The sequence below is a fragment of the Gymnogyps californianus genome, chromosome 27, assembly GCF_018139145.2.
Source record: "Gymnogyps californianus isolate 813 chromosome 27, ASM1813914v2, whole genome shotgun sequence".
NCBI classification, from domain to species: domain Eukaryota; kingdom Metazoa; phylum Chordata; class Aves; order Accipitriformes; family Cathartidae; genus Gymnogyps; species Gymnogyps californianus.
In genome coordinates, this window is record NC_059497.1 from 310,297 (window position 1) to 323,126 (window position 12,830).

General features: G+C 47.0%; 2 protein-coding genes across 2 annotated transcripts in view; both read left to right on the top strand.

Annotated features, from left to right (window-relative positions):
- The first annotated feature begins 228 nt into the window (after nt 1-228).
- On the top strand, nt 229-4,067 carry BCAS2 (BCAS2 pre-mRNA processing factor). The gene is made up of 7 exons (XM_050911519.1): nt 229-321; nt 398-490; nt 606-676; nt 792-953; nt 1,742-1,792; nt 2,994-3,074; nt 3,600-4,067. The coding sequence occupies exons 1-7, from the start codon at nt 229-231 to the stop codon at nt 3,727-3,729; spliced, it is 681 nt and encodes a 226-aa protein (XP_050767476.1). The 3' UTR covers nt 3,730-4,067.
- A 1,158-nt stretch (nt 4,068-5,225) lies between these two features.
- Nucleotides 5,226-12,830, top strand: part of TRIM33 (tripartite motif containing 33) — a 37,823-nt gene continuing 30,218 nt past the window's right edge. The window contains exon 1 of the mRNA XM_050911244.1: nt 5,226-5,661. Coding sequence (XP_050767201.1) covers nt 5,226-5,661 — 436 coding nt within the window. The remainder of the gene's footprint in view (nt 5,662-12,830) is intronic.

Genomic DNA, 12,830 nt, shown 5'->3' on the forward strand with positions numbered 1-12,830 from the left:
AATAACCACCTCATGGCTCAAACCGCTCCCGTGTCTCCGTTCCTCTCGGCGGGGGGGGGGGGGGGGGGGGGGGGGGGGCAGCGGCCGCGGGGGCCGGGGCGGGAGCGCCGGGGGCGGGGCCGGCGCTACGTCGCCGCGTCGGCCGCGCAGGCGCTCTGCGGCAGCGCTGGTTGGCGGCGGGCCGGGGCCGGGGCTGGCGCAGGCGCAGAGCGCGGGGCCGGGCGCACTATGGCGGGCCCGGGGTTGGTGGCCGGCGACGTGGTGGTGGACGCGCTGCCCTACTTCGACCAGGGCTACGAGGCGCCGGGCGTCCGCGAGGCGGTGAGTGCGGGCCGGGGCGGCGGGCGCGGGCCGGGGCGGCGGGCGGCGTTCCTGCCTGACGCCCCGCGTGCGCTAGGCCGCGGCGCTGGTGGAGGAGGAGACGCGGCGGTACCGGCCGACGAAGAACTACCTCAGTTATCTGCCGGCGCATGACTACAGCGCCTTCGAGGTGAGGCGGCACGGCCGCCCCCCCCCCCCCCTCCTCCCGGCCGGCCCCCCCCACCCCGGCCGGCCCCCCCCCCCCGGCCGCCGCTGCCGCCGCCTCACGGCTGCCTTCCCCGCAGACCGAGATCATGCGGAACGAGTTCGAGCGCCTGGCGGCCCGGCAGCCCCTCGAGCTGCTCAGCATGAAGAGGTGAGCCGAGGCGGCCCCGGCAGCCGCCCGCCCCCGGCGCCGGCCGCGGCGCCCCCGGGGAGCGGTTGCCCGTCGCGCCTTCTCCTGAGGCGGGCGGGCGGGCGGCGTGTTGCAGGTACGAGCTGCCGGCCCCGTCCTCCGGCCAGAAGAACGATATCACGGCGTGGCAGGAGTGCGTGAACAACTCCATGGCGCAACTGGAGCACCAGGCGGTCCGCATCGAGAACCTGGAGTTAATGTCGCAACACGGTTGTAACGCTTGGAAGGTGTACAACGAGTAAGGCTTTGCTGAGCCTAGTTGAAGTTCTGACTTCAATTTCTGTGTGTTTCTCGTGTTTTCCTGTGTAAGTCCGGTGGGAATCTTCAGAACGTAACCCGGAATAACTGAGCCCGCGTACAGAGAGCTGTATGTGGAAGAAAAGGAGCCTGATCTGAAAGAGAAGGAGCCATCTCTGTGGCCGAGAAATAGCCTGTGTTTCAATACGTCCCAGTCTTGAATTTTGTCAGTTATTGTTTGGGTAGCAGTTGGCGATAATGGGCTTTAATTGAGGATAACTAAAGGGACTAATGACAGCCTGCAAAATGATAATTCAGTAGTGGAAATAAAGATAACTTACTACTGATCCTACTCAGCCTGGAGCCATTATTAATAAAGCTGTTGCAAAAGCTAAAAAAAGTTGTAGACAGTATGGCTGCAGGAAGCACCAGGGCTATTTTAGGCAGAGAATGTTAATGGCCACTTTCGAGAAGGGTTAGCTTAGCCGTAGATAAAGGTGTAGACAAAGGGAATGCGAAACTTACCTTTGAGAGAAGGCAGAGGGTTGCTTAGCTTAGGAGCAGGGAGGCAGGTAGAGAATCTATTAGCTCGTACATATGTCAGGAAGCAAAAAGAACTGTTTGTGCTCTGACAGTGTTGTATGAGGGAAACAACAATACAAGTTGTCTGATGTTTGCGTTGAAGTGGTTTGTTGGGTCCTTAACTCTGCAGAGTTAAATTGCAGGTTAAATGGGCCTGATCTAGCAATTGTATGTTTTCCTAATATTTTGCTTGCATTCTGCTGTTAGACATCTGGTTCATATGATAGAACAAGCCCAGAAAGAGCTTCAGAAGTTGAGGTGAGTCGTTCTTTTTCATATTTTCATACTGAAGTTGGAAGGAAAGTGAACCCCTCTCCCCACCCCACCCCCAAGCTGTACAAAGGCTTGTGTATATGCTGCTGCCATGGTCGTAGGAAAAAAGACCCAGTAACAGCAATAACTAAGAAATCTGGCCCTGCCCTCCCCAAGCGGTTACATTCATAATGCCTATTCCACTCAAACTGTGTATTTGTTTTGTTTGGTTTTATTTTGTTTTGTCTGAACCTCTGCTTTGAACAGAATGGATTGTGGTGGAATCCTCTCTGAAATGCAGTCATGTTTTCTTTTCACTGCTGATAGACTTTTATTTAGCGTGCAGCTGTCTCAGTGAAGACATGTTCCCTGATGCTAGGTTTGGCCTATGTTATAAAGTGGACGCTTTAATGAGTTTACAGAGATGGATTACTCAGGGATGGAGGTTGTAGTATATTGAAATGATGTGCATTCATAATTCACTTTATTTAGACAGCATGCTATGGACTTGGCAAGTAAAGCTTTTCAGCTTTCAGATTTAGGTCAACTACTGTCATTTTCAGCCTGAAGATGGGACTGTATATTGGGACATGGGTAGAAGGCAAGTTGCATAGTGATCATATCTTTTATCAGTACCTGCGTGTTTAGATTAGCTGGAATTATTGTCTTGGACACAATCAGTGTGTGAAAGGGTAGAAGCAGAACTCAAGTTGGGAAGGCTAAAGGAACACCATGATGTATGGCACGGAGGCTAACAGAATACGAGCGTTAGCAGTGTGAACTACTTAGAGACCAAAGTATCTTAAGTATTCTGCACTTCTCAGGTGCTTCACTGAATTACCGAATTTTGTGAAAGATTAGCTGTTCATCTTTGCTTTTCTGACTTTTTTTCAGAGAGAACAAAACATTTTCTCTGTTCTGCACTTGTCCGGGAGCAGTAGGCTTCAATGTTTGAAGTTTTGCTTGTAGTAGAGTGGAAGCTGTTTTGTTGGTTTGGGGTTTTTTTGTGTTTGTTTATTTATCTCGGGGTTCTGTGTGAAGCTCTGTACTGGGATTTGTCCATCTATATGTTGTAGTTACAGTCCTGGCTACACAAGTGTTTTCTAGTAGTACTTCTAGGGATTAGGTGTACCTTGAAATTAGCAGCAGATACTACAAATTTTAAAGAAAGGAGACAAAAAAAATACATAGATCTTTTCCCCCCCAGGAAAAACATTCAAGATCTGAACTGGCAACGAAAGAACATGCAGCTCACAGCTGGGGCTAAGCTACGAGAAATGGAATCTACGTGAGTATCTAGGATTTTTCTGTTATATCTTTCACAAGTATGTCTTTTGCTTGAAATTCTATGCAGAGCATCAGTGATCTTTCAGTGCTATTGTAGGATGTTATCCCGTGAATACTGTTGCTTTGCACGAAGTGTGTTAAAGGATTCGTAATTCAGGTCTACGTAACAGTTACTGTGGTTGAGTGAATCAATGAGCAACAGATGCGAAAAGGAGGGCATATTAGCTGCTTGAAATGGCCTAAATTGTTTCTTAAACTCTTCTTTATCTAAATATTGGAAGTCAGTGGATTTGAGTCTAGTAAATTAAATTTTGTATGTTAAGGTTTAACAGGGTTAAAAACTGCTTTTTATCACTTTGGTGGTTCAAATTACCATTGATACCAACTGAGTTTTATCATGTACTGCGAAAAATCCTGCTTTATTCGGTGTCTTTGTGCTTTCTTTCGAGCAATACTTGTCTTTGATTTTAAAGCAGAGGACTGTTAAATAACACCTGAAGCCTTTTTTATTTCTTTTCCCTTCCAGATGGGTGTCTCTTGTCAGTAAAAATTATGAGATTGAACGAACTATTGTGCAGCTAGAAAATGAAATTTCACAAATCAAACAGCAGCACGGGGAAGCAAACAAGGAGAATATCCAGCAAGACTTCCAGTGACTTAATCCTTACTGTGTTACTGCAGCATACATTAAAAAAACCCAAAAAACTTTGGAGATACTATGTGTTTGTAGACATCTCTAGTTGCAGTTGTGTAAGGTGATAAAAAGGTGTTTTCATTGTTTCTTTTCCTTGTTTTAAGTTCTAGGAGGAGGTAGGGTAGACTCAAAATGTCCTGTTCAAGTGTATACGGGCAAGTATATACGGGCAAGCGTATACGGACAAGTGTACTGTGAATTGTTTCACTTTTTATGTACCTAAAGTAGGAGGTCTTAAAAAAAACTGCTTCATGTCTTTGCATTTTCCCCTATGCCTTTAATAAATTTTTTTTTGCTACATCTGTATGGCTTCTGCTTTCACGTTCAAAGCACAGCCCGAGTGCTGTCAACGAGGCAGGCTTTGCCAAATGAAGCCACCCAACAGCACCGCACGGTTGGCGTGCGTAAACCTGGGTTCCGTGTGGGAGGCTGTGTCTGGGGAAGAGCCTGCTGCTCCGCGTTCCGGCGCTCCTGACTGGCCCGTGCCAACCCAGGAGAGAGGCCAGGACGCAACGCGTAGCATTGCAAAGGTAAATGATTGTGCATGCGGATGAGGCGTCCCAGCCGAACCGAGCGCGCCCGAGGGGATTTTCTTCAGGGGTTTTATACCCTGCAGTACAAGGGTGTGATACCAATCATCCAGTTACCTTCTCATCCGTATTTCTAATTATCCGTCGTTAGCATGGTGCGGCGCAGTGACTCTATTTTTGTAGGTCCTGCAGCGCTGTAACACATCGGCATCCTTGCGGCTCACCTGCTGATCAGCGGCTCCCATCCACAGCTCCCGCAAAGCCACCAGGCGCCACGGTGCGCCTCCGGGTACGGTCCCTGCCGTCCGTTCTGCGGGGACGGAGCGTTCCTTACCGTGCTCGGTCGCGCGTTCTTCCGCAGGGGCAGATGCCGGGCCTTGGCTCTGGAGATAACGACACAGCCGTGACGCTGCTCTTAGCTCCTCCTGCCTCTGGCGTCTCCGCAATTTACATCGCACCGGCGCCGGTTCCGAGCGGGCCGTGACGGCCTGCAGCGTGGCCCAGCGCTCACGGCGTCGGTTCCTGGGGGCGCGGTGCTCTGGCGGGGCCGGGGCCGGGGCCGCGGCGCTGCCCGGGGGCGGGGCCCGCTCCCTGCCGCGCGCTCCCTGCCGCGCGCTCCGCCCCTGGGGCCGCCGGCCCCCTCTGGCGATTGGCTGGGACGCCGCCGACACCACCCAATGGAGACTCACCCCGAGGTGCGGTGACAGGCCTGCGCCCCGCCCCGCCCCGCCCCGCCCGTCCGCACGTCGCGGCACGTCTTTCCGGACGCCCCCTTAACGACGGAGCACGCGCTCCTGCGCACGGCCTCTCGGGCCGTGCCGAGCGCGCCTGCGCGAGCCGCGGGCCCGCCTCCCCGCTGGGGCGCGCGCACGGCGCGTCGTGACGCCGTGCGTGCGCGGAGCGGGGAGCTGGGTTCAAAGGAGGAAACATGGCGGAAAACAAAGGAGGCGGCGGCGGCGGGGAGGGGGCTGCCGAGGCCGGGCCGGGCGGCGGCGGCGGCCTGGAGCCCACGGCCGCGTCCCCCTCCGCCGCCGCGCCGCCCGAGGAGCGGGAGAGCCCGGGCGCGGTGGCGGCGGCGGCGGCGGAGCGCGGTCTCGGGGAGGCCGAGGCTGAGGCGGCGGCGGGGCCCGGCGTCGTTCCGGGGCCGGGCCCCAGCCCGGTGCCCCCGCTGACACCGGCGGCGCCGGGGCCCTTCTCGCTGCTGGACACCTGCGCCGTTTGCGCGCAGAGCCTGCAGAGCCGGCGGGAGGCCGAGCCCAAGCTGCTGCCCTGCCTGCACTCCTTCTGCCGGCGCTGCCTGCCCGAGCCCGAGCGGCAGCTCAGCGTGCCCGTGCCCGGCGGGGCCAACGGCGACATCCAGCAAGGTGAGCGCGGGGGGCGGCCGGGGAAGGCTGGCGGCGCTCACCCGCCTGCGGCTTCTCCCCCGGTGGGTTTCTCCGCCTCGCTCGCTGGCTTCTCGTTTCTGGCATCCAGCGAGCGTTCGGCTTCCGTGGCGCTGGGTTGGAACCCGTAGTTTTTCTCGGCCTTGTGTGGTAGCTGTACCCGGAGAGGCTGCGTACGTGACCGCCGGTGTTTCTGTTGCCCTCATCCTCCGGGGTCTGTCTTACAGCGCCCACCAGCAGCTTGCTTCCTATTTTCAAGCGACGGCTGAAACTTGGAAGTTCTTGGAATTACCGTGTAAATTGCGTCGTGCGTTTTGTTTTGTTTTGGCTTTCAGGGGTGCTACAGTAGAGGCGTGTCCCTGAGGAGGTGTTCAACTGTTCACTTTTACAGCACTTGGAAAAAAATTTGTCTAAGTGAAATCTAATTCACTGTTGTTATAGTATTACACACTCAATTGGAAATGGTGTGTGTAGTGCACCTGCTTTCAGATACGTCTTTCCTGTGGACAGACTTAAAACACTGCAGTGCTGTTTGTCAGTTGACTCGCTGTGCCTGTGTCCTCTATACGTACATAACTTTTGTGCCATGGAACAAGTGTAGACTGCTCCTTCCAGGTGTTTTTATTGAAATCACAGTTTGAATTTTATTTTTTTATTTTATGTGTTCAGGAATCGAAAAGCTTCTGGAGCTTTTAATGGAGTGACTCACATGCTGTGGTCTACAGACCAAAATAGGGCCCTGGTAAGTGGTTTTGCAGGTCTTACCTGGGCCCTATGGCCAAAGAGACCTTGTTTGGTGACATCTTTCTGGTTTTAGCAAGGACTCAAGCCTTTCCTGTGTTGCATAGTGAAGGAATGAACCTGACTTTGTAGTGGTTCTTTCATCCAAACTGTTCAGAAGTGGTTCATCTAGGAAGTGATCTTAGAAAGTCCGTCAGTTTTAAAAAGATGATGCGTTAAATATAGTTCATAAATGCACTAACTAAAGCACTCAGTTGATCTTGGGATCCTTGTTGTTAAATTCCAGATTCTACATTTTGCATTATATATGCTAGTGAAAGATACAGAACTGGGAAAGCTAGGCTTCTTTTACTAGCAATTAGCAGGATTATCTGAATCTAACTATGTCTGTTAGGATACAAGTGTGGGAACAACACAAAGCATAGCTTCTGAAGTATATATAAACTGGAATATCAGTTCTTGTTGTACACATTTTAAGAATGCTTGAATGTGTGCTTTGGTGACATAAGAATTCATCTTTGGATTGCTGCATCAAAAACCTTTAGATGATGTGAGCAAGATGTGCATGTAGGGTCCGGGAGAGTATACTGGTAAAGATGTGGATGATCCATCTGTAAGTGGTACATAAGTCTGCATGAACAAATGTACAGCCCAGCAGGTCAGTTCAGAACGAGACATTGACCAACCAGAAGATGCAGTTTTGTGGACAGCTCGCTTTGCAAATGGAATCAGTTGAATGGCACGTGAAATGCTTACCAGTAAATCAGGTACAAAATGGACATTCTCAACATACAGAGAAGTACCACATTGCTTAGTCATGCAAGTTCCTTCCCTGTTGGCATGGGTTTTGATCGTTATGAAGTGTTACTTCCACTTCTATTACTTCTCTAGTCTCCTTAACCACGAGCAGGTGTTTTTTTTGTGAAGGAAGAATTAATGGGAAGTGGTACCCATAGCTATACCTGAAGCAGGTTACACTGAACTGCAGGCTCTCACTGCTGGATTATATGCTGTACTATTTTATATGCATTTAAATTTGCCCGCTTTTCATTGTCTCTGCACCTAGATAAGAACATTACAAGTGCTTTGGAAAAGAACTGGGTTTTTCTTTTGGTATTTTCCTGATTGCTTTCTTAACTAGTTACAGATTTTGCTCTGTAAGAGCTGTCAGTACTTAAAATAGTAAATATGTGTATTTCTTGGGTAATAACTGTGGAAGCTACTTACCAGGAGTTGAGTGTGAGGTTGGTACCTACAGAGCGGTTCTCTGAGTGACAGTACCCTTTCCTGATGAAAGCATGCTGCTGCTCTCGTAGAGAAAGCAATAAGGATGCTTGAAGGCAGTAGTTTGTGGTCTGTGTCAGCATCTCTTCTTCTACCCTGTTGCCACTCCCTTGAGAGACACTGGTAATGAAGACAGAAGAATGGTCTCAATTCCTGAAAGTTTGAGAAACACTGACTAATTTTAAAACAATTACCTGAAGTTGTGGTTTGCTGTATTATAAAGAAGTAACTGGTAGGTTCATACCTATTGCACTAGTGAAAGAATTTTTTTTGCTGTTGTTTACATTTATGTTGGGAAAAAATAAGAAGTTTTTGGGTTTATGTATTTAAAACATATGTATTTTTGTGTTGCTTATTTAACGTGAAAAGTAGCATCTCATATTCAGTTTAATGACTTAATAGGTCGTTGGAATGTGTGTTGTATTTGGTGGATAGATGATTTCTTAATGCCTGGTGTTTCAGCTGTCCAGCTGGACTCTTCCTTTCAGATTGAATAGGTTACAAGAAAATGCCGCCTTGTATTTGTATCACAGTATTCTGAAAAATGTTTATTTCTAAGTTAGAGATTTCAGATGGTTACAGACACTGCAAAACAACTTTTTATGTACCCACTGCTGCTTCTGCTCCTGGGAAGATAGGTTGTTTTGAGGTTTCACTGCCTCACCGAGATATTTACAATCTCTCTTAAGAAGATTATCTCAATAGAGGGAATGTGTGGCTCTCCCAGCTCCTTGTGAATGTCACAATCTTCATTAGGCTGAAAAACGAAAAAAGAGCTGCAAGATGCTTTCAGAGAGTGTAAGGAAAACATACACAATTGGTTAATGTACATGTATGTATAATTTGAGGAACAATACATTTACTACTGAGTGCTATAATATATAGTATTGTAAATTATTTTGATACGCTGAATTCAACTCCCGTACCCAGTGTTTGTGTATTTAGAAACAGTGTATTAATCGCACCTTAAATTAAGCAGTAACTATTTTTAATTTCCTTTGGAAGGGGGACATAAAAATGGTATGATGTCTATGAGAATGTGACATATCACTTCAATTGAGTTTGGTGGTAGTAGTTACTGTATTTTCAGTCTAGAAAGCTGAAAATTCCTGCATGAAATAGACTGCTTAAGCTATGTAAATGCAGGCCATCTTAGTTTCAGTGAATGTTAGTACACATCACCTGAACTCTCTTGATTCTTTAGCTTTCTCCTGTGTTGATGAGTGAGGGTCATGAGTATATGCTGGAGCCCGTCAAAGGCTGTGTCCTGAAAAATGTTCAGTTCGTATTCTGGACTTACTAAAAATCTTGGTCTGAAACTTAAATTTCAGTCTAAATTAATAGTGTATTTTAATGTTTTTGTCTGAGAACATTCTAGGCATGTGTTATTTTTATAAGAATTGATGTCTGACTGCTATAAATTGGTTTTCCTTATTAAATATGATGTGTTGTCAGTTCAATGCATGACAGTTGTGATATAAGTGAGGATTGTTTGTCCAAAAAAAAAAAAAAGCTGAGTTAGGAGTGGACCTTGAAAGCAGTTTTGGGTTTTTTTTTTTATGTATTTATATTCTGATAGATTTCAGTCTGATTGTGTCAGTCACTTTACCTGTGAGGGTTTATTTCAAGGTCTAATCACTGAAACTAGAATGGGGGTTTTGATGTATGGCTGTGCAGAAACACATTTGGACCCTTACATTTCTGAGAGAAGTGAATATGCACATGCAGTAACTACTATTGGTGTTCTCAACCAATAAATGAAACCTGGCAGAGATTCGTTCCTTAGAGGACTGCATACATGCCAAGTTTGAACTTAAAATGGAAGTTTGAGTTATTAGATTGCACGAGTGCTTGCAAGTATTTCCTGAACTGTGAAGCTTTATCATCATTATAACAATGTAAACATCTGAAAGGATTTTGAATTTTCTTATATTCACTTAGTACTTTGGTGTTGTGAATCAGCCTGACACATTTCAGCCCAAAACAAACACGTGTGTTTAAAACTAGAGGTCTAAAATGATGCTATTCACTCAACAGTAATTAGGATTGTAGAAGGTTGATGACTTCCTTGTCAGTGGATGATGTGGTAGAGTTTTAGGCTAGTGCTAACTGATGTCTCATAAGTATCAACAGAAAATCTAAGCCATTTCTTTAAAATGAATGTTCTTGAAGGAGCACAGCATCGCATAGGTTGGCAGGAACTTGCAGATGTGTCTAGCTCGACCTATTGCTCAAAGCAGGTCTGGTTAGAGGAGGTTCTTTAGGGCCTTGTCCAGTTGTGTGGTGACTGTCTACTGAGATGCAACTTCACAACTTCTCTGAGCCTCTGTTGCAGTGTTTGACCATCCTCGTTGTAAATATGTGAAATAATATATTGCGTTGAAGCAAGTTTTGCCTTATTCCTGCTTGTGTGTGTTAATACTTGTCCTTTTAATACTCTGGGAAGAGCCTGGCTGTGCCCCCCTGCCCCATCAGGCAGTTGCAGACAGTGGTGAGGTCCCTGGTGCAGGCTGAGCGGTCTGAGAGGTGCGGCCTCTCCTCACACGTTGTGTGTTCCAGCTCTGGTCATCTTGGTCGCCACCGCTGGGCTTGCCCCAGTTTGTCAGTCTGTCCTGTACTGGGGAGTCCCAGACTGGGCCCAGTATCCAGGTGTGGTCTCCCAGAGTGCTGAACAGGTGGAAGGATCGCTGCCCTGGACCTGCTGGCTGTACCTGCTAGTGCAGCCCGGCATACACTGCCTGTTTTTTGCTGAAGGGCATGCTGTTGTTGACTCCTGTTCAGCTTCTTGTCCATAAGGTACTTTAAACATTGTATTTTAGGGTATTGAAGTGAAATCAAAGTTACTTTTTGTACTCAGGTTTTAGGGTTTTAGTACTCTTGAATGTCATGAAGCAACTAAAGAATTGGTAAAGATTTTCATATTATAGACTAGAGCTTGTGTTAAAGGAGTTGGATCTTATGAAAATATGAATTCTAGTACGTAAGTAGGGATATTTAGGAATGCAAGTGTTTGGGTTCAATATTTGAATAAACTTTGAGAGGTACTTTGAATGTATAATTTTGAACTGCTGGACAGACTCCCTATGTTAGCCCAGTGATGGAAGGGATCCAGTGGTGAACAGTGCTACTGAAGTACAGAGTGCTTTTCGTAGTGTCTTATCCCTTGATCATGTACATTGTGTGCATGCCATGCCCTCCCTCGTTCAGACTGATGATCTCCTCACCCTCAGCAATACCCTTTATTTTGTTGCCAAAGGCTGTCTTGGAGTTAGAACTTCAGTGACTTTACTTTCCGTTATTGCTTTTTGTTCTCTGTAAGGTTTAAGAAGTGTTTGGTTGGGCTGTGGCATGTTCATTTTAAGTTGGCTGAAGTCAACTTGGACTTGAAATCAACACGTGAATGTATGGATCCTTTAGTATGGAAGCTTCTTGTAAGTTAGCTATTTTGCTTTAGCTAGTGTAATGTTTGTAGTGAGTAGGTAAGTTTCCATGGCTAGTTGTAACTGTGTTCCCCTTTCCTTCCTCCCCACTTCCCCTTTCTCTAACCCCAGGGCTACAGTGCTGGAGGCCCCCAGCCAGCTTCTCTCTAGTGTTTGTAAACAAAACCGAGAAAACCAGATCGAGAGGATGGTAGTACGTGGGTTTGGCTAGGAAACAGGTTAATTCTTACTGGCTTGGGAAGCCTTGCTCTTCTACAGATGGTCTCTGAAAGATCTGATGAAATTCCAGAAGGGAATTTCTGTAAGTGTGGGTAGGGAGCAGAGAATAAGATTCAGAAAATTCCAGGTTTTTTCTTCTTGTGCAAAAGTAGTAGGTATGAGTTGAACACATACTGTCTTACTGGGCAGAATCTGTCTTGCCTAGCAAAGATGCACTGGGGGCAGATCAGTCAATTTCAACTTATGTTAAAAGTGCCAAGAGTCTGAATTCCTTAATATCAAGCTGGAGTGGGTATAGTAGCCGAAGACTTGACATAAGCTTTCTCTGGAGACAATTTCTCTAGTTTGATCCTACAAGACTGGAAGTATGGGAAGTATGACTTGATTCTCTAGAATCAAGCCTTTCCCCCTCCGTCTCTGTAGCTCTCAAGCATTTTTTAAATTTGGAAGAGTATTTTAGTGTTGTCAGGATTAAGATGTCAGACTGGAGAAGTGAAATATAAGCAGGTTTTGAATAAATTTCCTGTTGAAACTCGTTCAAGGTGAAGACTTTCATAGTTATATTAACCTGTTTGAAAAAATTGCCTGTTTTGAGATGCATGCAAATAGCCATCAGAGAAATGTCATTACCCTTGGGAAATTTTAAATATAAATATATACAAGGTATGCTCATAGTTCAGAGTTACAATTAAGAAAAATACTTTTGTTGCAGCTTTAGGTGTTAGTTGGCAATGGTAGATTAAAAGCATCTTCTATTTGAAATCTTAAGTTCTTTGAAATGTTTCGTTGTGATTTGCTGCTGGATTACGTTGCAGATTTTTAGCAGTCTTTCTGTTTTTATGAAAACAACAGTACTTTTTCTCCTCAATTTACTTCAGTTTTGCACATTCTGACATCCTTTGATGTCTGTGGTCTACTTTAGTGTGCTTTATCTGAATCATAAGCAGTTAAAGGGATTACGTAGATGCTACTCTCATTAGTGTTCTTAATAAAGTCTTTGACAAATAAGAACGTCTAACGTGCAGTGTAAGGAAGATGTGACTTCTAGCAGTTGTATAACAGTTCAACACGTGTTTCGTAGTAAAATTTGTGCTCCTTGCGTCTCTGCTCTGACAAAACTCTTCACCTGAGGTATTGTGTTCTGCTTTGGTTAGAAGTGTAGGTCATAACCTCAGCAGAAGTTGCCAAGAGAGCTGGAGCCGTACCGAAATGTTCTTGTTGTACGGCTTTTCCTTGGTTTCACAGTCGTGATCCACAGCCTGACTTGCAGAGATGCAGGCTCCCGTGCAGGGTAGGGGCAGCTCTTCCTGGGGCAGTGGCCGGTGTTCCTGTTCCCATCCACCACCGGCTCTGCCTCGAGTCCCGTCAGTGTGCTGGAGAGAGCTGGGGTGCTGAGCGGCTCAGGCAGCTCCCCAGGGCTAATTGCTGCTGTAGTTCTTGCAGATCCATCCCTGACTACATTCTTGC

Coding starts and splice junctions, on each gene's coding strand:
- BCAS2 (XM_050911519.1), top strand. CDS start 229: ATGGCGGGCCCGGGGTTGGTGGCCGGCGACGTGGTGGTGGACGCGCTG. Junction 322..397: donor CGCCGGGCGTCCGCGAGGCG/GTGAGTGCGGGC, acceptor CGCGTGCGCTAG/GCCGCGGCGCTGGTGGAGGA. Junction 1,793..2,993: donor AAAGAGCTTCAGAAGTTGAG/GTGAGTCGTTCT, acceptor TTTCCCCCCCAG/GAAAAACATTCAAGATCTGA.